Genomic DNA, 25542 nt, shown 5'->3' with positions numbered 1-25542 from the left:
TACTTAAACAACAAGTTTTTTCCAAACCCCCCCAAATTGTGTCAAGACTTTTAGAGCCAAACCTCTAATTTTAACAACTTCATTTCTCTTTTCTAATAAAACCATATTATATACTTCACTTGCCAATTTTTAATTTCCCAATAACTTCTTTAAAATCAAAACTTGTAAAACAATCACAACAAAAAGAAAGCATTGACATAAGAGCCCATCTAGTGTTTGGACTGTTTCCATAACCAAAATTGTCAAAGCAAAAACAAAAACAAAAATTCAGATAGATCATACCAGTCCATGGAGGCTCTACTAAACCCATATATTGTCCAAAAAAAAATTTTTTTTTTCTCCCTCTCCTGTTTTTATCATCATGTGCCATGTTTAGGAGGGATTAAAATTTAATCCATATAAAATTTATAAAAAACACACACACTTTTCTAAAAATTGGAATGCCAGGGGCAGAGCAGAGTGGAGCTGTGAGAGCAAAGGGGTGCCCCCCCCTTCTCTGAGTCATTGCTTCTCTGAAACTGCCCACATTTCCCCCCCCCTACAGCAGCAGCTGCAGAAAGAGAAATCTCTGAAACTTAAAAGATTGTCCCTGATGTGTGTAAAGGCACTGCAAAAGGAAGAATCCTAAAAAGATGGGGGAGTAAAGGATCTTCTGTAAAAGCATTGCCCCTCCCCTCTGTCACCCTTCTGTCCCCTCATCTGGATCCTCAAGCCTGTAACAAGCAGGCAAGAGGCAGACTGAAGGGGGGAGTTTGGGTGAGACTGGGCAAATAATGAAACACACATACACCTCAAACAATTTAAAAAAGTGGGAAAGGATTGACAAAAACCTTTCAACTTTCCCATCATATGCATTCAAATTACATAAATCACAACACACACACACAAAACCTAAGGAATAGACTCACACAATCTCTCAACTCTCTTTTCACAACTCAAAACAGTTTCTCAACCTTACATGTATGCGCACATTCAGACAAACATATGTTCTTAAAAAGAAAACCGCACACCAATGCCTCAACAGGCTGTTGCCACATGCAATCCATCACAGCCCTGCAAGAACACAGAAGCTCCTCCTCCCTGCCTCTCAGCCAGGAGAAAGGAATGCTTTATTAAAAGGGCGATAGCTCCCATCAAGATGAATCTAGCCGCTCCCATGCCTATTGGAGACAATCCACACTCAACTGCCCTATTGTGATTTAACTCCCTTTCCAGAGAGCTTGCGTCTCTCCAGGGCCTTTTCGTGCCTGTCTGTTTCCCGAGCCCTCCATTCCATGGGATACCTCCTCGACCCAATCTTCCGAGAATTCCCCTGCCTCCCCCTCTTTGGGGCCGCAAACCTTGAGTTAAAAACAAGGCATTTCATCTTTCTTTTTCTCTCTTCCTCCTGGGGTTGCCCTGCAAACACCCTGTTCATTTATGGGCTCTGCCAGAATATCCTCCCAACCTTTCCCTTTTCTGTCCTATTTCAGTAACCATCCTCTGTTCCTCCAGTGTCGGGAAGACTGATAACAAAGTCTGAATATCTTGTCACCTTGGATTGTGGGTTTGCATCAATCCAATCCACAGACTCTCAACTAAATCACTGACACTTCATCCATCCAACCTTCCATCCACATACAGTTGCCAATCCTCAGCTCTCGTTTCCAAATTCGAATTAAGCAAACAACACAAAACACAAGGCTTGTGTTCCTCAGTGTGACCTTTGGTATACCCTTTGCATAATTGTTACTATTTCTATCCCTTCTGGCAACATTAGTTTATTGTTACTGCCCCATGGGTAATCCAGCTTGCTTCTTCCTCTGGGGTTAGGATAACTTTACTTAAGCTCCTGTAAGTGTGGTGTTATTACAGGGAAAAACTTCTTTCCCTTTAGTCCCCTCTCTAACCATATTTTTCCAAAATTGTGTACCACCCCATAGGCATTCTTTCTCTCAAGTCATCTCAACATCACAAGTTCATTCTTATTTCTCCTTCACTTTATTTAATTCACTTTTACTCAATTCCCTTCCACACAAATTAAAGTGGTCACCTACTCACAGCACTGAACACATGGCACAATCAAATCCCATGTCCCTCCATTCACAGCAAATAACAGACGGGATGGCATAGCCAAAAATTTGGAAGACCCGCAGCCTGGCCAGAGCTATGGATTTCCAAAAACTTGACGCATTCCCCTTTTACTGCGGAGGAATTCAGTTCTATAAAGGGACAGACTCACATTTAACTCCTTAAGGGACAAGCTCACATAGCTTTTCTCTCCTCAGCTCAGGACAGATGCCCATGCCACATACACATACATGAGCACACACACAGACTCTCTGCACCATTTCCCTCAACAAATATACATACCAATACACAGGCAACTACCTACAAACAGAAAACATTTTCCGCATACTCATACTACTCTCTGACAGTCCTGAAGGACTCCCAGGATTGATTTCTACCAGTTCTCTTCTTCCCCGCCATTTCCACACCTATACTTTCCTCATCTCTGAGTGGCGGCGTCCTGCTGTGTTCCCTTTGTTCCATAACCTCCCTTATTGTTGCTACCCTGATCCTGCCCTTCTGCTTACGTTTTTCACTGTTTCTTTTTGTACATAGATTTTCTGCGTTTCCTTTAAGAAATCCTCTATATTCTCCTCAGCCCATCTTGGTTACTGCCTTCTCTCACCCTGATCCTTGATCAGCACTAGCCCCTCTCGAAGGCATTCCTCATCGCTGCTGTTCTCTTTACTTACAAAAATGCCTGTGGGCGGATCTGGCCCTTCCCAAGACACATGATACTAGACTTCTACATAAGGCACCTGGTCCGTGAGACCATTCCCTCCCACATAGTCCTTTAACTGAGTGACTTCTTTACCTAATTGCCATTTCTTTACCATTTTTCTATAGGGTTTCTTTTCCCAATTCTCCAACAAGAGTCCGAGCGGACTCTTTAGGTATACTTTGAAGGGACCGTTCCTTTCCTCCGGAACTTTTAGTGTTGCCCATATTTGGTTATCGCCTTCCTTCACCCGGATTATGGGGCCCCTTCTCGATCATCTGGTTGTTTTACACCCAAAGTAGAGTACTCCAGCCCACGCTGGATGTGCTTTTCAGCAATTTTAAGCCTCTGACTGTCGGGGGTAAAACCGGGCTGGCCTCCCAGCAAGCGCTGGCTAGTTTTAAAGTCCAACCTCAACCTATGGCATCGAGAAGAGTTTCAAGAAGCGTTCCCAATCGTCCCAGAGCGGACACAACAACCTCGGGAGTTACCCAGAAGGGAATTTACCGCTGCCTTTATTGGTTCCTCAGCCTCTCCCTTCCCAGTTTTTCCTCGATCCAGTTATTCACTTCCGCTTCTCCCCTTCTCCGGCCAATCCCCTCTCGGGGGTATGGAACCGCGGCGTTTCGGGGATCCACTCTCGCTCCGCCTTGCCAGCCTCTGAGGCCCTCGGGGCGTCACACACACACACTTTCACTGGATCTCCGAACCTGGAGAGACCTACCCAATCCCCCAACCGCCCAGGTGTCTTAAAGTGGCGCTCTGTTTCCACCAAGTCTACTCACCTGGGTCCACGCGTGGAGTTTCCCGGCCTTTTACAGGGGCTGCAACATCACCCTTCTGACATCCCTCACCCTTCCTTTTTCCTTTTCAGAGTGCTCCGATGGTCCGTCCTTTTTGTTCGTTTGGCTCGAACACCTCTGCTCTCAGGCCGGAGTCTCCACGTTCCGCCCTCCTGGCTACCTAAAACCGGGTAGGACGCGTCTTCCAGGAGGTCAGGCCGTGGCTCCCATCCGGCCCCGAGGTGCTGTGCAGAGCCCCACGTTGGGCGCCAATTTGTTAGATATGAAAAACACGAGAACTGGACCAGAGATTTCTGAAAAGGAACTTACTTTATTTGAAGCGGTTTGCAAAGCGCGGTGGGCACCTTGACCAGGCTACGCAGAGTCCGATCAAAAGGAAAGATGCCACACACAAAATTACAAATACACACTTTCTTATACCTTTCCCTGTCCAGCCTCCCCCTTCTCCTTTCTGGCCTGTTTACCCATTGGCTGGGCACTCAGACGCACAATCTTCCGACCGCCTCATTCCCTGGACCCCTCTATCTTATTTTGCTTATGCTTGTAAAAGCCTATTTTGAAGCATTTGAAACATTCCAAGGTTTTCACACAGTGAAATCCTCATAGGACAATATCTCATATGGTTACATTTACTCTATCTCCTTGCTTAGCACACCCTGGAGGAGCCTTTGTTCATATGTCTCCTCTGTTGGTCAGTGTTAGGCTAATTAGTTAGAGACCAATTGCTTCCCTTTGTTTCTTTTGAAAGAGTTCTTACTTGTAAGCCACCTCATTGGCCCAAGGCTTTTACACATTTAAACCTTTACCTGTGTTAACTGTCTCTTTCTGTCTTCATGTTAGTTTAATTATTTATCATTGTGTTACTCACTAGCTTAAACTTTGCTATTAACTAATATTAGTATTTATACCTTAAAATCTCCCCCAACCAAGATCTATATGATTTTGCCTTATAATATCAATAATAATTGGTATTATTATTATTTTTACAAATTGTATTATTCCATATACCACAATCCGAAAGTTGTTTTTTTTTTATGAACGCCGGCAAGGGTAATTGTGACTTCCTCGGATGGTGGGGGAGAAGGGGCTGTGTGGAAGGCAAAACGGCGAGCCGCTTCTTCGAGCGGTCTGCGCAAAGGAGAGGCTTCTCCGCCCATTTTCAGATGCAGCGGGGCACCTGTTTGGTGGACATGGTATGCCTTTTGTAGCAGCTGTTACTGCCGAGGCGTTGATCGATCGCGTTTCTTTATCTCTATATACTTTTTATAATTCTGTGTCTTCCTCTGAGAAGGCAGCATATTTGGTTTCCCCCTACCTTTATCGAGACCAGTGTTTTTCAACCTCAACAGCCTTAAGATCTGTGGACTTCAACTCCCAGAATTCCCCAGTCAGCATGCAGGGCTGCAAAACTCTGGACAGTCACCAGATTATCTATCTGGCAAAGATATACGGGAAACTCTCTTTCCTGCCATCTAGTGGTCATCTGGAATTTTGTAACCACATGCGGTAGCCTTCTTCTCAACATCATACCCGTAACATAGGGCAGGTTGGATTATGATTGGCCCAGTATTACTTAGAAATCTTGTCCAAGTGTGGATTTGATTCTGTATTATTTCACTCTACTACACTGAGTAGTTCTGCATTGCAGAAAAATGCATGGAAATGGATGGTTAACAAATGTGTGTGTGAGGGGAGACTGATTTTTTTACCCCTCCTGGTTTATGCCATGCAAGAGGATAAATTGGAAGATTCCTGGTGAGGAAGAACAATCCTGTCTTAAAGCCTCAGATGAGAGAAGGAGGGGTTGCTTCATCTCCATTGATAACTTTGCAGACAAAAAGCTAGTGCCTTAATAGAAGACTTATTGCTCCACAGCATTCACAAATATGCAAAACTTCAAAAATCTTGTATTTAGGGAGGCTATTCAAATATGTGACTGGCTTTCCTACAGACTTTTTATGTGATAATGTTTTGGGGTTATATTACCTATCCCCATGTCAATGAATTGGGGCAGTGTGAAGGGCCCTGGGGTGTACAGATGCATGCATGGAGGGCTGCTGCACATAAGGTGGGATCTGCTTGGATCAGGGTCCCTACTTGCTTAAAACTTGCCTGTCCTCTTGATAGACCAAATATGAAGTGGAGAAGAATTATAGTTGTTTTTATGACTCAGGCTTGATAGAGGAGTGGATGACAGGATCTGGGTTCAAATGAGACAATCTGGTGAGTTCCTAGTTATTTGAGCTGTTTGCACTTCCCAGAAAAGCCAAATAAGAGCTTTTTGGGCAGTGTTCACTAGCCAGCCTTTGGTAGAATGAGGCCAAAACTGAAGAACTCTAGTTTACTCTTTTATGTGAATATATCTATAATATAATAATTGGAGACACAGGTTTCAAGACCAAAGAGATGCTCTCTGGTTCCCTCTAAAGATCAATATGCAAAAATGTAATTTCATGAACAATTTTCTATCTCACTCATTTTTTGTGAACACTATTTTATAGTCACATTGCTCAGCATGCTAAGAACCATGAGAAGCTACTAAATCCGATGTTTGAGTATGTTTATGAGCTAGAGTAGTATATCTTAGTGTATAGTTCTAGCTTGACCAATTTTCTGGATTGAACTTACATTGTATGCATCTTGGTACCTTTCTCCTCAATCTTTTTATTATGGCTATGGAGTGACCTGGATTCGAAGGGAATAATAATAATAATAATAATAATAATAATAATAATAATAAATGTGTATGCCAAAAGATGGCACGCACGATGAAGTGAGGTATCTCATTTTGAATGGACATTGTGACACACTTGTTTTTGCCTGTTACACCTAAACTCTGTAAAAAACAAACGAAAAGAGCACTCTGTAAATAATTGCAGACTAGAAAAAAAAGGCACTGTCTGATATCTCTGTTTTTTTTTTCTGTACACCTGACAGAACTGTTGGAAAGAATGTCGTTACAGGAACACACAGAAACATCCTCGTTATTCTTTAAGAGTGGAGTCAGGGAACGGATGAAAGAAAAGAAAAATGGAGCATTAAGAACAGCAAAGCTGAATGCTTCCCTTGTATCAAAGATCAGAACAAGAACAATAAGTAAGTAGCCATATTGAACTCGTAGGCTTTAATGCAGAGGTGGGCAAGCTACAGCTCTCAATGTACTTTTTCCAGTCCTCAGTGACCTCTTAAGACATGATTGCTGAAAAGTTACAGTTTCTTGCCATTTTGAGGTGTGTAATAGATGAAAGGTATAGCATTATTATTTTTAATAGGCATATCATAATTTTTTTTAAAAAATTATATAATGCAACTCCCACATTCACCTTAAAAAGCACACTTGCCCACATGTATGAAGTGATCCCACCCACTTCTCAATCATTTCCCCCTCCCCCTATGTTACATGAAACCCTTGGCCAACAAAAAGTTGCCTATCACTACTTTAACAGATAAGGAGGTTTATCAGTTGATACATATTTATAGGGCACAGTTAAAGTTCAGCTTTGTAGCATTTTTATTTTCCTTGACTTATTCGGCACACAGGTTGCATGTTGGAGAAATACAGAGGTATTATATAAATATGCAATTGCATTGTTCTAATTTAGGGAATACCTTCCTTCCTTTTAATTTAATTAAAACCATACTTTATTTAAGTGAAATGAGAGTAAAGAAACTATGGCTGACACCATAGAAAATATGGTTTATTGTAAACTGCCCAGAGTCCCCCAAAGGGGTGATGGGCAGTGATAGAAATTTGAAAAATATAAATGAATGAATGAATGAATGAATGGCAGAATTACTGAAGATTTGGTCATGTGTGTGTGTAGGAAAAAAGACTACAGTTTAGTGATTGAGCATATACCTTGCAAGTAGATTATCCCCAGTTCTGTCAAGATAATCTAGGTGGGGCATAAAAATCTCCTGCCTGAAATTCTAGAAAGGTAGTAACTGGGTTTAAATATTGCCACAATGTGACACATGACCCCAGCTGCTTTGCTTTATATGATTTAGTGTTACGTATGAATGGAAGGAGACCAGCAAGAAACTGATTCATAATATAAGGTGTGGGTTCAAAACTCCAAGGTAGAGCAGATAAACTCCAGGTAGAACTGATGCTTTGGCCCAGTCACCAGTTAAAAAGACATTGGGTAGCAGGTCGGCGAAGGGCCAAATATTAAGAAATTGTAGACCTAGTGCCTGTCATAGTATCTAGCACTGACTTGCTTAAGGCAGCTTTATATTAACCTACTTTGCCATTAGGGGAAAAAAAATGCTGCTCTTCATGCCTTGGTTAATACATACCAAGGATGTGAGAAATGCTAGTCTGCAGCAGAAGCAATTCTGTACAGACTGATAATTAGCCTGAAAAGGTATTAAATAATACATAAGAGACGTGGCATCTTGCTCCCTGGGTTCTTCAGCTTTTCATGTTAAGTGTTGAGCCCTGAAACGGATTTGATTGCCTGATCTTGAATAGCACCCCCTCTGCAGGGAGAAATGCTGCAGGAGCAGGTATGTCTAGGAATATTTGGGGCAGGGCAATAGTGCACAGGCTTGCCACCCCACATAGGTTTAAATACTCTGTTTTGGCTCTTAGTATAAACTATGTCTTTATATACAACTTTATGTGACTGACTTGACACATGCTCAGAGTTAACGAGGCTAAAACGCATGTCTGAGATATCAGACATGACCTCCATCTAAGCCATCTTGTCTAGGAAGTGAGCTCCGGCCAACCTGGCAGTGATACTTTCCCCTTGCCAGGTGTACCACAAGTTGCTGTACAATCCAGTTATAATTGGTCAAGGGCCTGTAAGAGTTTCTGAGAGTGAATAGCTTTGGGGGACCTGGCTTGAAAGACTACTAGAGAGGTTTCACTTAACTATAGCTGAAGCAACCACAAAGTGGAGCCAAAAGGAAAACTCACTCATTGATAGGAAGGAAAGCTGACAACCTAAGCCATTTACTAGTTCAGGTGAGGAAAGTTGTTGGCATGGAGACTGGGGAACTCATCCCAAAGAAACAGACTTCAGAGCTGCCAAACCTTAGATTGGGGGCTCAAATGTGGCAAAGACAACAACAGCAATGCCCCCTAATTCTTCCTTTCCTTTTCTTTCTTTTTTCTGTATAGATAATTCCTCTATTATTAAGGTCTCCCTGAAACAGAACAACAAAGCATTGGCTCTGGCCCTCAATGCTGCCAAGATAACAGCTCAGAAACTTACCGAAGACAAGATGCTGCTGCAGAAAGAAGTGGAATTGGGTCACTTTGAAAATGCTTGCTTGCGCCAAAAGCTCTCAGCTGTGGTAGGATGTTAGCAAAATTCTGTGTTTCTGCAGGAACTGGAGTCTTTTTTCTGTCATGTAAAATTTGCACAATAGAGAGGGGTTTTTTGCAATACCAGGTCTATATTATTTCCATTATCATGCTCCCTAGCGAGTAAAGAGCTACAGAAGATACTGAGATAATGTATCATTCTGGAACATGGACTATTAAAAGTGTTGTTGCTACCACAGAATGATGTAGATTGCTAATTTTAAAGTTACTTTGTTTTGTTTACACTTTGTTGCCACTTCAGCAAAGGATAGTTACCTTGTCGTGGTGCTGGAGCTTGAGCACCTCAATGATGCCATGAGCTAAACCGTGAAGGGCCACCCAAGACGGGAAGGTCATGACAGAGAGGTCAGACTAAATGCGATCCCTGGGGAAGGTAATGGCAACCCACCCCAGTATTCTTGCCGTGAAAACTAAATGGATCAGTACAACCAGAGATATGTCGGTATACCATCGGAAGATGAGACCCCCAGGTCGGAAGATGGTCAAAATGCTACTGGGGAGAAACAGAGGATGAGCTCAACTAGCCCCAGACGTGATGACGCAGCTAGCTCAAAGCCGAAAGGACGGCTAGCGGCCGACGGTGCTGGTGGTGAACGGCGAATCCGATGTTCTAAGGATCAACACACCATTGGAACCTGGAATGTAAGATCTATGAGCCAGGGCAAATTGGATGTGGTTATTGGTGAGATGTCAAGATTAAAGATAGACATTCTGGGCGTCAGTGAACTGAAATGGACTGGAATGGGCCATTTCACATCAAATGACCACCAGATCTACTACTGTGGACAAGAGGACCACAGAAGAAATGGAGTAGCCTTCATAATTAATAGTCAAGTGGCTAAAGCAGTGCTTGGATACAACCCAAAAAACGACAGAATGATCTCAATTCAAATTCAGGGCAAGCCATCTAACATCACAGTGATCCAAATATACGCCCCAACCACAAATGCTGAAGAAGCTGAAGTAGAGGAGTTCTATGAGGATCTGCAGCACCTACTGGACAACACGCCTAAAAGAGCTGTTATTTTCATCACAGGAGACTGGAATGCTAAGGTGGGCAGTCAAATGACACCTGGAATTACAGGTAAGTATGGCCTGGGAGAACAAAACGAAGGAGGACATAGGCTGATAGAATTTTGCCAAGACAATTCACTCTGCATAACAAACACTCTCTTCCAACAACCTAAGAGACGGCTTTATACGTGAACTTCCCCAGATGGACAACACCGAAATCAGATTGATTACATCCTTTGCAGCCAAAGGTGGCGGACATCTGTACAGTCGGTAAAAACAAGGCCTGGAGCTGACTGTAGTTCAGATCACGAACTTCTTGCACAATTTAGGATCAGACTAAAGAGATTAGGGAAGACCCACAGATCAGCTAGATATGAGCTCACTAATATTCCTAAGGAATATGCAGTGGAGGTGAAGAATCGATTTAAGGGACTGGACTTAGTAGATAGGGTCCCGGAAGAACTCTGGACAGAAGTTGGCAGCATTGTTCAGGAGGCGGCAACAAAATACATCCCAAAGAAAGAGAAAACCAAGAAGGCAAAATGGCTGTCTGCTGAGACACTAGAAGTAGCCCAAGAAAGAAGGAAAGCAAAAGGCAACAGTGATAGGGGGAGATATGCCCAATTAAATGCAAAATTCCAGAGGTTAGCCAGAAGAGATAAGGAATTATTTTTAAACAAGCAATGCGCGGAAGTGGAAGAAGACAATAGAATAGGAAGGACAAGAGACCTCTTCCAGAAAATTAGAAACATCGGAGGTAAATTCCAGGCCAAAATGGGTATGATCAAAAACAAAGATGGCAAGGACCTAACAGAAGAAGAAAAGATCAAGAAAAGGTGGCAAAAATATATAGAGAAGACCTGTATAGGAAGGATAACAATATCGGGAATAGCTTTGACGGTGTGGTCAGTGAGCTAGAGCCAGACATCCTGAAGAGTGAGGTTGAGTGGGCCTTAAGAAGCATTGCTAATAACAAGGCAGCAGGAGACGATGGCTGAACTGTTCAAAATGTTGCAAGATGATGCTGTCAAGGTAATGCATGCTATATGCCAGCAAATTTGGAAAACACAAGAATGGCCATCAGATTGGAAAGAATCAACTTATATCCCCATACCAAAAAAGGGAAACACTAAAGAACGGTCAAACTATCGAACAGTGGCACTCATTTCACATGCCAGTAAGGTAATGCTCAAGATCCTGCAAGGTAGACTTCAGCAGTTCATGGAGTGAGAATTGGCAGATGTACAAGCTGGGTTTAGAAAAGGCAGAGGAACTAGGGACCAAATTGCCAATATCCGCTGGATAATGGAAAAAGCCAGGGAGTTTCAGAAAAACATCTATTTCTGTTTTATTGACTATTCTAAAGCCTTTGACTGTGTGGACCATAACAAATTGTGGCAAGTTCTTAGTGGTATGGGGATACCAAGTCATCTTGTCTGCCTCCTGAAGAATCTGTATAACCACCAAGTAGCAACAGTAAGAACAGACCACGGAACAACGGACTGGTTTAAGATTGGGAAAGGAGTACGGCAGGGCTATATACTCTCACTCTACCTATTCAACTTGTACGCAGAACACATCATGCGACAAGCTGGGCTTGAGGAATCCAAGGCTGGAGTTAAAATCTCTGGAAGGAACATTAACAATCTCAGATATGCAGATGATACCACTTCGATGGCTGAAAGTGAAGAGGAACTGAGGAGCCTTATGATGAAGGTGAAAGAAGAAAGTGCAAAAGCTGGTTTGCAGCTAAACCTGAAAAAAAACAAGATTATGGCAACCAGCTTGACTGATAACTGGCAAATAGAGGGAGAAAATGTAGAAGCAGTGAAAGACTTTGTATTCCTAGGTGCAAAGATTACTGCAGATGCTGACTGCAGTCAGGAAATCAGAAGACGCTTAATCCTTGGGAGAAGAGCAATGACAAATCTCGATAAAATAGTTAAGAGCAGAGACATCGCACTGACGACAAAGGCCCGCATAGTTAAAGCAATGGTATTCCCTGTAGTAACATATGGCTGCGAGAGCTGGACCATAAGGAAGGCTGAGCGAAGGAAGATCGATGCTTTTGAACTGTGGTGTTGGAGGAAAATTCTGAGAGTGCCTTGGACTGCAAGAAGATCCAACCAGTCCATCCTCCAGGAAATAAAGCCAGACTGCTCACTTGAGGGAATGATATTAAAGGCAAAACTGAAATACTTTGGCCACATAATGAGAAGACAGGACACCCTGGAGAAGATGCTGATGCTAGGGAGAGTGGAAGGCAAAAGGAAGAGGGGCCGACCAAGGGCAAGATGGATGGATGATATTCTAGAGGTGACGGACTCGTCCCTGGGGGAGCTGGAGGTGTTGACGACCGACAGGAAGCTCTGGCGTGGGCTGGTCCATGAAGTCACGAAGAGTCGGAAGCGACTAAACGAATAAACAACAACAAACACACTTTGTTGCCAGTTTTTAGAAATTTTAGTATTTATTGCTGCTCTGTTTTTGAGACCTAGAACCTTAGGTAAAATAAAGAAAACATGGTAACTTAATTCTCAACATGATTTTTGAATCACAATCTTTGTTACGTCAAACTGCAGTACAAATTCTGAAATATATTTTCTAACTGGGCACTGCTCCACAAGTGGCTGGGTGTGAGACCCTGTTCTTCAAGTTGGGTTCCCGAGAACAGTTGGGAGTGTTGTTACTGTACCAGCTTCCCTGCTGCGTAGCAACCTCCCTGCCTGAGCTGCTGGAGGCCATCTCAGGGTTGGCGGTGGAGTTCCCAGACTTATGGTTCTGCAGGACTTCAACCTGCTGTCACTGGGGTGTGCCTCGGAGGAGGCTCAGGAGTTCATGGCTACCATGGCAGCCATGGGCCTGTCTCAGATTATTCGGGACCTAACTCAAGACAGTGGTCTCACCCCAGACTTGGTTTTCTTGTCAGAGCAGTGACGATGTGATCTGAGGGGAGAGATAGATCTGTCCCCATTGTCATGGTCAGACCATACCCTGGTGTCCCTGAGATTCTCTTATGCCACCCCCCTCCGCAGGGAGGTAGGACCCATTCAATTGGTCTGCCCCCGGCGACTGATGGACCCGGTAGGGTTTCAGAGGGAGCTGGGGGTTATACCCAAGTATCTGCTGCACGGTCTGGCAGAGGCCCTGGCCGCTGCTTGGAATAGAGAGGCGGCTGGGGCCTTGGACAGGATTGCGCCTGTGCAACCTCTCTTACCCCGTTGAACCCGAAACTCTCCATGGTTTACGGAGGAGCTGAGGGTTCTGAAGAGGCTTAAGAGACATCTAGAGCGTTGCTGGAGGAAGACAAAGACCGAATCCGACCAAACACTAGTTAGAGCCACTATTAAGGCCTACCTGGTGGCGATAAGAGCAGCAAAGCATCAATACTTCTCCACCCTTACCGCATCTGCAGAATGCCACCTAACAGCCCTGTTTAAAAACACTTGATCCCTTTTGGGGAAGGTGGGCCAAGTGACCCAACTACAGGGCCGCGCAGAGGAGTTTTTGGAGCATCTTCAGGATAAAATCGCTCGGGTCCATTCTACACTAGACTCCAAGCGTGAGGGATGGTCCATGGAGATACCAAGGAAACGGACTTACCTAGTTACCTGGGAACAGTTTGATCCTGTTGGACTCAAGGAAGTGGACAGGATCCTCCAGACAGTAAATGCCACCACTTGTCATCTAGACCCATGTCCCTCCTGGCTGGTGAAAGCAGCTTGGGAGGTGACATGTGGGTGGGTCCAGGCGATGGTTAATACATCCTTGAGGGAGGGGCTGTTTCCAACTGTCTTTAAGGAGGTGCTGGTGCACCCCCTCCTCAAGCCATTGGTGGACCCTACTGTATTGGGCAATTTTTGTCCCACTTCCCCTTTTTGGAGAAAGTGGTTGAGAAAGTGGGGGCATTACAGCTCCAGAGGGTTCTGGATGAAACAGATTATCTAGACCCCTTTCAGTCAGGTTTCAGGGCCGGATATGGAATGGAAATGGCATTGGTCGCACTTATGGATGATCTCTGGCGGGAGCGGGATGGTGGCAGTGCATCCATCCTTGCTGTTCTTGATCTCTCAACGGCTTTTGATACCATCAACCATGGTATACTTTTGGGGTGGCTCAGGGAGTTGGGGGTGGTCGGTGTGGTTCTGCACTGGTTCACCTCCTTCTTCCAGGGCCGGTCCCAATCGGTGGTGATAGGAGGTGAGAGCTCCGACCCTCAACCCCTCCATTGTGGGGTGCCACAGGGTTCGGTTCTCTCTCCTCTCCTATTCAACATCTACATGAAACCGCTGGGTGAGATCATCCGTCACCATGGGATGAGGTATCATCAATATGCTGATGATACCCAATTGTATATCTCCATCCCTGGTGAAGTAAGTGATGCCGTGATTGCCCTTTCCAGGTGCCTGGAGGCTGTGGGGGCCTGGATGGGGAACAACAGGCTTCAGCTGAACCCTGGTAAGACGGAGTGGCTGGGGGTTAATGGCTCTTCTGTATCCGGGACTTTGTCACCTTTGGTTCTGGGTGGGGTTGCACTGCCCCAGACAGGCCTGGTGTGTAACTTGGGGGTCCTCTTGGACTCACTTGAAGAGCAGGTGGCAACCGTGGCCAGAAGGGCCTTTGCGCAGCTCCATGTTGTGCACTAGTTACGCCCTTTCCTGGATTGGGAAGCCCTTCAAACGGTCACTCATGCCCTTGTTATCTCCCATATTGGCTACTGCACCGCGCTCTACATGGGGCTACCCTTGAAGAGTATCTGGAAGCTACAGCTGGTCCAGAATGCAGCTGTGCAGGCTATTTCTGGTGCCCCCAGAAGGGCACATATAACACCTTTGCTACGTGAGCTGCATTGGATACCAGTCTGCTTCCGGGTCCAATTCACCTTTAAAGCCCTACGTGTCAGTCCAGGTTACCTGAGGGATGGCCTCCTCCCTGTTACATCAACCCGCCCCACCCAATCTTGCAGAGAGGGCATGCTGAGGACCCCATCGGTAAGAGAATTCCATCTGGCGGGGTCCAGGAGGCAGGCCTTCTCTGCAGTAGCACCCGCCCTTTGGAACATCTTGCCCCCAGAGGTGAGGCTTGCCCCATCGCTCCTGGCCTTTCAGAGGAACTTGAAGACCTGGCTCTACCACCTGGCCTGGGGCTGGGAGGAGAACAGTCATGCATGGGGTTGGCTAGTGCCTTGAAGTACCCCTTCCATGCAAAGACTGAATGAGATCATAGCCATCTGGACTTTACTCTTATTTATATTTATTAATGATATGTAATTTTATAAGGCATTTTTATATATTTATTGTTTTAGTGAGTATTTTGTTGTAAACTGCCCAGAGTCTCTCCAGTGGGAGGAGATGTGTGGTGACAAATTTGATAGATGGATGGATGGATGGATGTTGTATGAAACCCAGTTGTTGAAGTTAGAGCCAAGTTGGAAATACACACACACACACACATATACTGTATTCTTTGTCAAAAATTAAGGCATATACAGGTTGTTCTTGATTAATGACCACAATTGGGACCGGAATCTTGGTCATTGAGTGAATTTGTTGTTAAGCGAGTCACCCATGTGACTACTTTTCTCAACTACTGCAATCCCAGCACTTCTGGTTGCTGTCTTTAAGTGATCTCCTCAGTCCTTAAGCGGATGGAAAGAAAGAGCTGCCTTCTGAAGGGTTTCCCCTCCCCTCTGTGCACAGAGGGGAGAACCTTGGTGGGGTTGGAGGAACGCTTCGTTCTTGTGGCTCCATGAAGGGTTTCCCCTCCCCTCCATTCCCCCCAGCTTGCAACCTTCCCTGCTAGCATCCCCATGGACTTTCTGGGGAAGCCAGCAAACAAGATGGCAAATGGCAGTCACATGATCATGGGGCGCTTGGCAACTGGTCGTAAATGTGAGCCAGCTGCTGAGCACCTGAAATGCGGTCACGTGATCATGGGGGAGGGGTGGCACAACGTTTCACAATGGCTGGAAGTGCTTTAGAGGCCATAAACCACCCTTTCCAATGTTGTTGCTTTGAATGGTCATTAAACGACTGGTTGTTAAGCGACAACTACCTGTAATTGTTGGTGGAGAATTAATTCTACTGAAACTGATAGACTCCCAAAATTATGTCTGATATACCAAATTAAATCTCAGTTGATGTGATGGAATGTGTCTCTGAGGAGGGAGGCGGTGCAATGGAGGTCGCAGGGGAGGAAGGAGGGGGTGCATTCCAGGGGGGGGAAAAGATCTTACAGTTTGGAGGTCCTTGGGCAGCCGGCCAAGAAGCTGAGACAGGGCCTGCCTTAGATTCCCTGGAGTATTTCTCCCTAGCACCTTTTGGCCTTGCCTAGTTTAGCAAGATTCTGTGTATGGTAGAAACAATAAAGAACTAGAGCCCAATTCCTGGCTCAGCGTGGTTTCTTTGCCTCAAACCCTGACAGTTAAGAGATCTCTTGGATTGTACAATTTACAAATTATATCAGGTGTTACAGCCTCTCTGTCTCTTGTCCAACTGTCTCTGGAGAGACAAGTTTAAAAGATTACTGGACAAAGCGTCTTGGACATAACAGCTCAAAGAGATATAGCTGAGTAAGGCTGGCACACTGAAATGGGTGAGCTGCTATAAATGCACCTTTCAAATTGAAAAATACCTAAATACAAACATGTTCAGGTATCTCAGGGAGGGTATTTACCTGAGTGAGATTTGAGCAGTTAGATAAAATGGTTAAATATGGAAGATTCAACCAAGTTCCCTATCATAAATGTACTTGTACTTACGATGCTCCTGGGATTGAGGATATAGCACATACATTTGAATGCCACCTGTATAGCAAAGTGAGAGATCGATACCTTGAACTACACATTAAATGAACAGTGCATTGGGATCCATACAACTGAATAACATAATGTGGTCAGAACCTAAATATTACGTATAATAAGGCTTTTTATCTGAATAAAACAGTACAATTGAGATCTGATCGGAGTAAACTATATGGATGATAAATATGAAATGCATTTTCTTCTAGTTTTGTCTTTCATTTATTTTGTTATTGTCTTGTGTTTTGTATTTTGATATGGCCTCATGACTAATCAATAAAGTCATTATTAGTATTCGTATGAGAATTTCTCCAGATGTCACTGTAATGGAAAGACTGAATCCAGTTATTTGTGTCATTGTGAAAATTATAAAGTATTCTGAGGAGTAATGGAATTCTTTCTAATAACTGCAATATTTTAGAAGGATATAATGAAGAATATATTATTTTAGCTGCTGGATTGGAGGGCATTGAACTAATCCAACAAACCAAAGTTTTATATTGAGTATTGTGACATTAAAGAAACTAAAACTAAATAGTTCTAAAAGGATATGTTTTGTCTTGATGCAGAATAAATATATTGATCAACTGCAGCCCTTTATAAATAGCTGCTTTCAAACTGCAATCAAGCTGACCAGATTTTCTGAGGTGAGAAAATAGACAGTTTAATATTTTCAGAATGCATTTCTTTTGTTTATGTAAACTTCATTTAATCTGATTATGTGCCAGTAAGTCAATGTTAATTCTTAGCAACCACATAGATTGACCTTCTCCAGGATGATTTCTTCCCAGACCGGCCATTCAGGTCTCCCAGTGGTGTACCCATTGCTGCTGTAATTGACTCCATCCACCTTGCTGCTGGTCTTTGCCTTCTTTCTTTCCATCTTTTCCAAATTTATAGATTTATATATTTAGAAATATAGATTTCTCAAGGGACCTACAGTATGTCTTTGCATAATGTGTCCAAAATACAATAATATGAGCCTGTTCATTTGTGTCTCATGTGAGAATCCTGGATTGGTTTGCTAACTGTGGTATTCTCAGGTGTCTTCTCCAGCACCAAAGTTGGAAAATGTCAATATTCTTTCTCTCTTGCTTCTTCAAAGTCCAACTTTCACATTGATAGAGTGCTGGAAAGCTATTGCCTGGATTATTCTGATTTTTGTAGGTAGAGAAAATAACTTTTCCAAGACTTTCATTTGATTGGCAGAAACAGATAAGTCCTTCTACTCCATTTTTGCTTCCTAGGCCATTCAGTCCAGCTACAATTTTCTCATTATTTCCAATGTTGGCATTCTACTCTCCAACCACAAGCAGCACATCCTGTTAGTATGTTCTCTTGATTTCAAATCAAACCTGACCATAAAACTTGTCAGCCTTCTCTTCTTCTGCATTAGTGGTTGACAATCATCATATTAAAGGGCTGTCTGTGAAGTCTAATTGATATTATTCAATCATTAATTGCATTGTACTCAAATACTGTCCTTCCTATATCCTTCCTGACTGAAAGCAATGCTGCTCCTTCTTTGTTTTTCACATCCTGAGTAGTAAACAGTGTAATTTTCTGACTGAAATTGTCTACTCTGAGTCCATTTCAATTTGCTGATGCCTAAGATGTCAGTGTGTAGTTGATTTATTTAATCTTTCACTGTGTTGAGCTTTCCCAAGTTCATGTGTCTTACATTCCATGTTCCGACTATAATTCTGTCTTTGTAGCTTCAGACTTTCTTTTCTTGCATGGCAGCATCAGCAGACAAGTGTCCAGAAAACCTTAATCTAGTCAATTCATAAATACCATTAATACTCCAAACGATGCTCAACTTTTTCTTAGTAGCTTGCTGAGTGACATCTGCCACTACATCATCAATCACTTTATCTTGTCTGTTCATGTGGTTTTCTTGGTAAAATACAGGATCATTTACCATTGCCTTTCCATGCAGTATGAAATTATGCCTTTGCTGTTGTCACTAAAGTGATCATCCACTCCTAGAACTTTCTGTATTGCTGCTGCGTGATATACTGCAGGTGTCTACATGCTTTAGATGGGCAGCTGGAATTATCTTCATGCCTTTGGTGACGCTGTTTAGACTATATACTGTTGGCATATACACCTGGCATTCTTTGCTCATCCCTCCCAAGAGCACCCCCCTGACACAATGAGACAGCATAGCAGGACTTGAAAGGGTTCTATGAACTTAGCAAATATCAAATATTTAAGTGTCATTCTAAAAGTTGCAGGTTCACACTTAATGTTATACCAGGATTTGAAAAAGCCACAGTAATTCAGTGTACACATAATACTCATCTGTAATGGGTGAGTTCATACATGCTATGCTTAACAAAGCATATTATGATTTAGCAATATATATGAACCGGGCCAAAGTCTTACATCTATTGCACAGAATTTTGGAATGGGTTGTCAATTATAAAATGTAATTTAAGAGGTAAATGTTAAATTAGATTTTATCTTAATCTTAAATCTTACATGGTCTTTTCTCCTCTATAGAGTGATTCTTCATTGCTGAATGAAAGAGGACACAGTGGTACTCAGGATACTTCTGGCAATCAGGGCGGTGGCAACTGTTCTCGGTATGCACAAAAGCAAATCGTATTGTTTTCAGTGGAAAGAAGGATAAGTATATGTTATTCATGGGATGTATAAACAGTTGATGGTCCTACTTTCTTTCTATAATAAAGTGGCATCATTTTCATTGTCATTAGTCATTTGGGGATTATAGCAGTGAACCAGCATCTACCATTCTCCTATTGACATGGGAAGATCCACCCTACCCTAAAGATACAATTTTGGTATTGTCCTATCATCGCTTGAGGGCTCTGCATTCTGGGTACTGATGGTGGTAAACTTTAGAATGGTAAGATTTAGGAAATGGATTCTCCCAGCCTGAAAATTCATATCATCTTATAAGCTGAGCCCACCCACCCTAACTTTAACGTTTTAGAAGTGGTTTTGTATGACTCTGCTTATTCCATTCTCCTTTCCAAGCCAGTTTATCCTTGCAAGGGAGACTGCATACATGGTGCTCCTTTCTCCCATTTTTCCCCACAACAACCCTATGAGGTAGTTGTTCTGCAAGAATGGCTGCACTGAAGTCTCTTAATGAGTTTCCATGGCTAAACATGGGCTTGAATATAGAACTCACCTAAACCACTACATCACACTTAATTGAACCCTTAATGATAAGAACAATAATTGCCATATATCTGGCATAACATTAACCTATTTTTGTCAGCCTCTTTTCTCTTCACTTTCTGCTTTTCAGAGTGGTACCAAAATCTATGAGAATTCCGCTTTCACATGTAGATGATGAAGAAAGTGACAATGGGAGAAACACGTCCACCAGTTTGGAAACATTTCCTTTCGATCCCTTGGAATATGCTTTTGGTGAGACTTGGAGAAGTAGGCCCTTACCTGAGGTAAAGAAGTCGTTCTCTTCTTTCCCCGACAAATCACTGGCAATCAGTGGAAAAAGTGGTCAAGAGTTACATGGAGAGGATGGCTCTGCTTTGGCACTTAATTCAAGCACAATTTTTGGAGGTATGTTCCAGAATAATTTTATCTTATACTATACCATACAGTACCTTGTGTGACTCAGAGGAATGTGGAATTGCAAAATCATGGTCTCAGCTGCACTGTTACATTTGCTTATTTTTTCTCTGGGATTTACTTCTGTGTAAATACATACATGATAAAAATGCATACTCTGTTCATGTCCTGAAGTTAGAAGTAGCTGTTGGGTACCTTTTCTTTCTAACTACAGATGTGTGATAATCATTACTTGTATTCTCACTATCTCTATCTTGCTCTTTAGAATGCACTTCAGAAACAGCAAGTTATCTGTCTAGTTTCAGTTCAATCTAATATAGAGGCATAGTAAAATACTCTGTAATCTCCAAAGCAAGGGGCTGGGAAGACACATCTTGTTTGTGATCTTCTTGTTTGTGATCTTCTAGTTGTATCTGGCTGATATCCGCTGGAGAAATGGGTAAACTAAATGGACCCTTTACTAGATAGAAAGACCTCTTTTTGTATTCTTACCACATTAAGTTTTTTAAATGGCATGTTTGGGGATTTGAAGGATGCTTTTTTTGCCTAATAAATACAGTTATCATTCTAGACAACCTTTGGAATGTGCCACAGAATTCCAGGAGTTGCTCGCTGTCTATCCTCAATAAGAATTCTCCTGTTCAGCGATGTGAGGATACTACAAGACCATTCAGTGATAGTATGTTGTTGAGTGAACATGTCACTAAGAGAAAGAAACGCAGAACAGGCTTACCTGCTGCATTTAGAAACTACTACTCTGAGACAGAGCTGTTGGACACTGATGACCTGCAGTGGACAAAGGAAGCAGAGTCCCTTCCTAAAGAGAATCTTGAAGTCAGTCATGTTGGTGAACTTATTACACTGGACACCAAAAGTAAAAGCTATATGAAGTTCAAAGCCAATGAAACAAATTTACCTCTAGAAAAAGGTAATGCTGAAACAAAGAACACAAGCTATTCTACTAGTCAATCAAAATTAAACTTGAATACTGGTAATAATGGAAAAATGGATATTCATGTTGCAATGTCAAAAACCAATGAACTGAACAGCAGCAAGATAAAACTTCCTAAGCCTGCCTGTCATATTGAAAATTCAGGTCAGACTGAGGAGGAGGAATGTAGTTCCCAACACTTAGACCAAACCACACGAAACAGAAGAACCTTTGTGGTGGAGCCAAATTGTGTAAATAACTGTAACCCTACAGCTCAAGAAATAAAAAAAAGGATGTTCTTGGAAAAAATGAAGAACTTAGAAAATCAGTTCCAAAGGCCAGAGTCTCGACCATTAAGCAATGAAATTCAACAAAATGAGAAAAGCTATAGTTATAGTACGAACTGCCCAAATAAAACCAAAAGTTATAGAAGGACTATTGTGCTAGATCCAGGACCCCCTGATGATAGGAACAATTATACTTTTCAACATGATACTAAAGAAAAGACAGACTTGGAGAACTTAGATAATCTAGGAAAATGGTTCCAGAGCCCAGAGTCTAATTCATTAAACATTATTGTGAGTACAGAACATTCAGTTGGTTTCCAGAAGCAAGTCCCTAGTCAAGAAGCAACTTCAGGACTGAATGTAAAGCATAAAAAATCAAAGAGGAAGATGCATGAAATCAATGGATCCCATTGGCTAAGTGAGATGGAAGGACAGAGTTTAGATAATATAGGCTCTGAGCTTCAACAATCAGAAAGTAAAACCCAAAAAAGACATAGAGGTAAAACAGTGAATGCTGATAGGGCTATCATGCAGAGAGAACACTGCAGTGCCAATGCAGATGGGTTTGATTTGAGTGAAAAAGCCCCAAAAGTCAGTAAAAACAAGAGAAAAAAATCAAGATGTACACCTTCTGCATTTTCAGTTCCCTTGGATGATGAAGATATTTTTTTTGAAGGCAGGGATAGGAGCTCAGTCCAAAAGAGCTGGGGAACCTCAACCATCCCAAACAGTTGCTCTTTATCCAAAATAAATAGCAGCCATTCAGAGAAGACAAGCTGGATTGCCAAAGGCTACGAGGCTGGTTTAAAGAAAAAAAAGAAAACATGCACTATAAATGATTCGAGTAATGATGGTGCTGATTCTGAGTTTGTCCTTCAAGGTCCAGAGGAATGTGAAACCAGTCAAACCAATCAGACAAGTTGGAGCTTTCTTCAAGTTCCGGGCTGCAGAGCTCTGCAAAATCCTTCTATTGTGGATATTACCAAGACTTTGCCTGTAAATCCTGATTCTCCTTCAGGTGTCCTTTCTAAAAGCTCTAGCTGTTCACATACTATGCTTCACCCTGTTGAAGCCCAGGCAAATCCAGAGAGAGATTCTGCTTTGTCAACGATCTCAACTGTCTTCAAGAATGATATTGAGAAAGCAATGGCTTCTGGAAGACAGGAGAAGCAACCCATACAGGCCATTCCAGAATTAACTTTACAAAATGCATCACTACAAGAAAACGGTGAGTGTTAGAAGGTTGAAGACAAATTAAATTGATGGGTTATAGTGGGCCCCATGGAGTTCTACTGTGGTTTTGCCTTCAGCTTTCTTTCTGTGCAATCATATAATGTCTAGTGCTTTCATTCCTGATGACGCTAGCCTCTTGCAATTTAGATCAGGGTTTTTCACACAGGGGTGATTTAGATCCCTTCTGTAATAGTCCATCACTGAATGAAAAGCAATGTCCTGGAAAGCAAGAAGTCTGTGATACAACAGGAGCTTGCCTCTATTCACTCAGACTGTATCAACACATGTGATGGAGAAACCTTTTTCTAATTTTGGTTTCCTTACCATGAATGGAGAATGTTGGGATTCCAGCCAAGAAAGACTTAAAAAGCATAGAGATAGCAGAACAAACTAACATGAATGTGTATATATTAATCTTTAAGATAAAAAATGGTCTTCATTCCTTTTGAAGTTATCTGTGCCTCTTTCACTTACTAGTTCTAAGATACAGAGGCTTAAGTTAAGAATGATCAACTTAACTTGCTTCTTAATTTGCCTTTGGTTTTTGTCAGATTCATTGTCCTTAAAGATATTTCTTAAATGGCATTAGTGGCAGTTAAGGGCTGTCCACATAGGAACTCTTTATCATTATTAAATAGTGAGCAGATTAACTAAGGCTTTACCCAGTTGGCCATGTAGGAATTGGTTATTCCTGCTTGAGAGGATTGTGCCCAGATAGATACATGCCTGAAGAGTATCCTAAATATGGAAAATAAGTCCATATTAATGGATTTAATGTTAAACTACCAAGGTCAGCTTAGCTTGAAGAAGAGAAGGTTGAGAGGGGATGTGATAGCTAAGGGTTAGGGTTTTTTTTTAACCTTCCAAGGAGAGGGACTTAGAAAGAGGTGAAGGTTAGCAACCAATAATACTTTATTGGTAACTAATATCGCAAACATCTATAAGCTGTTTGAAAGACCACAGCTATAGAATACTGTATAATCCTATGTACATCTACTCAGAAAGTATTGGGGCTTATCTCCAATGAACAGGCATAGGACTGCAGCATTAATGGTTAAAAAATGAAAAAAAGATACTCAAACTACTCTAATAGACTTTTACTTAATTGTAATTTACAGCTGTTTAATAACTGAATTCAACTGGAAGTATTGGTTTATCATAAGCACTGGTTAATCACCTGTGTTCACAGGGAACAAAGTACTGAAAGATTTGACCAATTCCATCCCTCTTGAAACTTCTCCAATACGTCCAAATAGACGAAGAAAAAAGGATGTTTCCTATGCAGAGCCTAGGCTGAATAGGTTAGTTTTCCATTTTGTTCCACATAATTTTTCAGGTGGGGTGTACAAACTGGATGCTGTTTTCTGGATATGAAGTCAGCATTGTTATTTATGAGAAATTACATGTTTCTTTCCTGCAGCAAACTGAGACGTGGTGACCCATTTACAGTTACTGATTTCCTCAGCTCCCCCATCTATAGAACAAAAAGTAAGAAATCGACAGAAGGAACTGGAAAGCCCAGGAAAACCAAGATCACAAAAAAAGGAAATTCAGCTTAGATTTGGTGACTAGTCTTTAGACAAACAGCAATGCAATTGTTTCCTAGCTATGGGTTTATTCTTAATTGACCCATTTTTAATAATTTCATTTTAAAAATAAAATTCTTCTCTACAAATATGTTTCTCAAAGTAGGTCTGTTGAATTGTATTGCATTTATTCTAAGAATTCCAAGATGCATTGGAAGACCTATATGTAAGCTTGGAAAAATGTCAAAATAACGTCAACTAAGATCAGTCATTCTACCACCTTGCATGTCTTCTGTGATTATTATTATTTGCTGTAACAGAAGTGTGCCTTTAAAACTTTGAACAACAGCAGAGGAGTTGCTAATCAAAGTGCTGTAAAAGAAAACAAGAGAATGTCTTTAATTTTGATGGAAAGCAGATTTTATCTGGTTATAACCTTACTGATTTTGGCCTAAGATATGAAAATTTTCCTTCATTAAATAAAAAGTATGGAAAACTCTAAGAGAAAATAGAAAAAAAATACACTGGGGAAAAGAGCTATTTTGTTATGTAACTGTGTTCAGAAATTTTTGGAATAATGTTTCAGTAATTTGTGGAAAATTATTAACCTCTTAAGTAGAATTGTAAGGGGTATTTTGTATCCAAGTGAATCTTATCTATCCTTCTCAAAGGAAGGACACTATAGTTTAGCTTCCGCTGTATTCTAAAACTTTGAATGTATGATCAGCATAGCTTTATTTTTAGAAGTAACTGAAAGTAATCTTTTATTTAACAGAAATATTAAATGAGGAGAAAGTAACAGTGTTCTCAGTGGGGGAGGAGGATGTTAAAATGTGTCTCACCTCAAATGTAGATCTATTCCTTCAGAATTTGTTGGGGAGGTCAAACACAATTGTACCAGATTTTTCAAGGTGCTAAAATAAGTTAACACGATTTCTCCATCAATAAAATAGGCCATGAAATGGCATATACACTTCAGCATAAACTCAATGAAGGCTTACAGGTTGCACTTTTTAAAAGATTCTTATCGCAAAGTACTTGAGTAACACTGCTCCGTCTCCCACCCCAAAATCAATTATTATACTATTCTTTGAAAATTAGAACAGAAGGTGATCGCAACTCTGCTTCGTTGAGAATGGCGACTATTGGACAGAAAAAAAGATAAAATGAATTGAGCATCCTGGAGACTGGAAACCAGGGTGAGAACCACCTTAGTATTTTGCCTTCCATGAATGTGTGTTCTGTGACCTTTGTGTGAAAATGTACATCATATTTTCAGTTGT

General features: G+C 41.9%; 1 protein-coding gene across 1 annotated transcript; it reads left to right on the top strand.

The window, feature by feature from the left end:
- The first annotated feature begins 4597 nt into the window (after positions 1 to 4597).
- LOC134497621 (shugoshin 2-like) lies at positions 4598 to 24499 on the top strand. The gene is made up of 9 exons (XM_063303410.1): positions 4598 to 4620; positions 6508 to 6666; positions 8699 to 8874; positions 17288 to 17365; positions 19224 to 19306; positions 19999 to 20273; positions 20854 to 22728; positions 23923 to 24034; positions 24154 to 24499. The coding sequence occupies exons 1-9, from the start codon at positions 4605 to 4607 to the stop codon at positions 24290 to 24292; spliced, it is 2913 nt and encodes a 970-aa protein (XP_063159480.1). The 5' UTR covers positions 4598 to 4604; the 3' UTR covers positions 24293 to 24499.
- The last annotated feature ends 1043 nt before the right edge of the window (positions 24500 to 25542 follow it).

This window comes from Candoia aspera, chromosome 1 (genome assembly GCF_035149785.1).
Source record: "Candoia aspera isolate rCanAsp1 chromosome 1, rCanAsp1.hap2, whole genome shotgun sequence".
In the NCBI taxonomy this organism is placed as follows: domain Eukaryota; kingdom Metazoa; phylum Chordata; class Lepidosauria; order Squamata; family Boidae; genus Candoia; species Candoia aspera.
The sequence above is the reverse complement of the archived record's forward strand: the minus strand, read 5'-3'. Positions and strand labels throughout refer to the sequence as shown.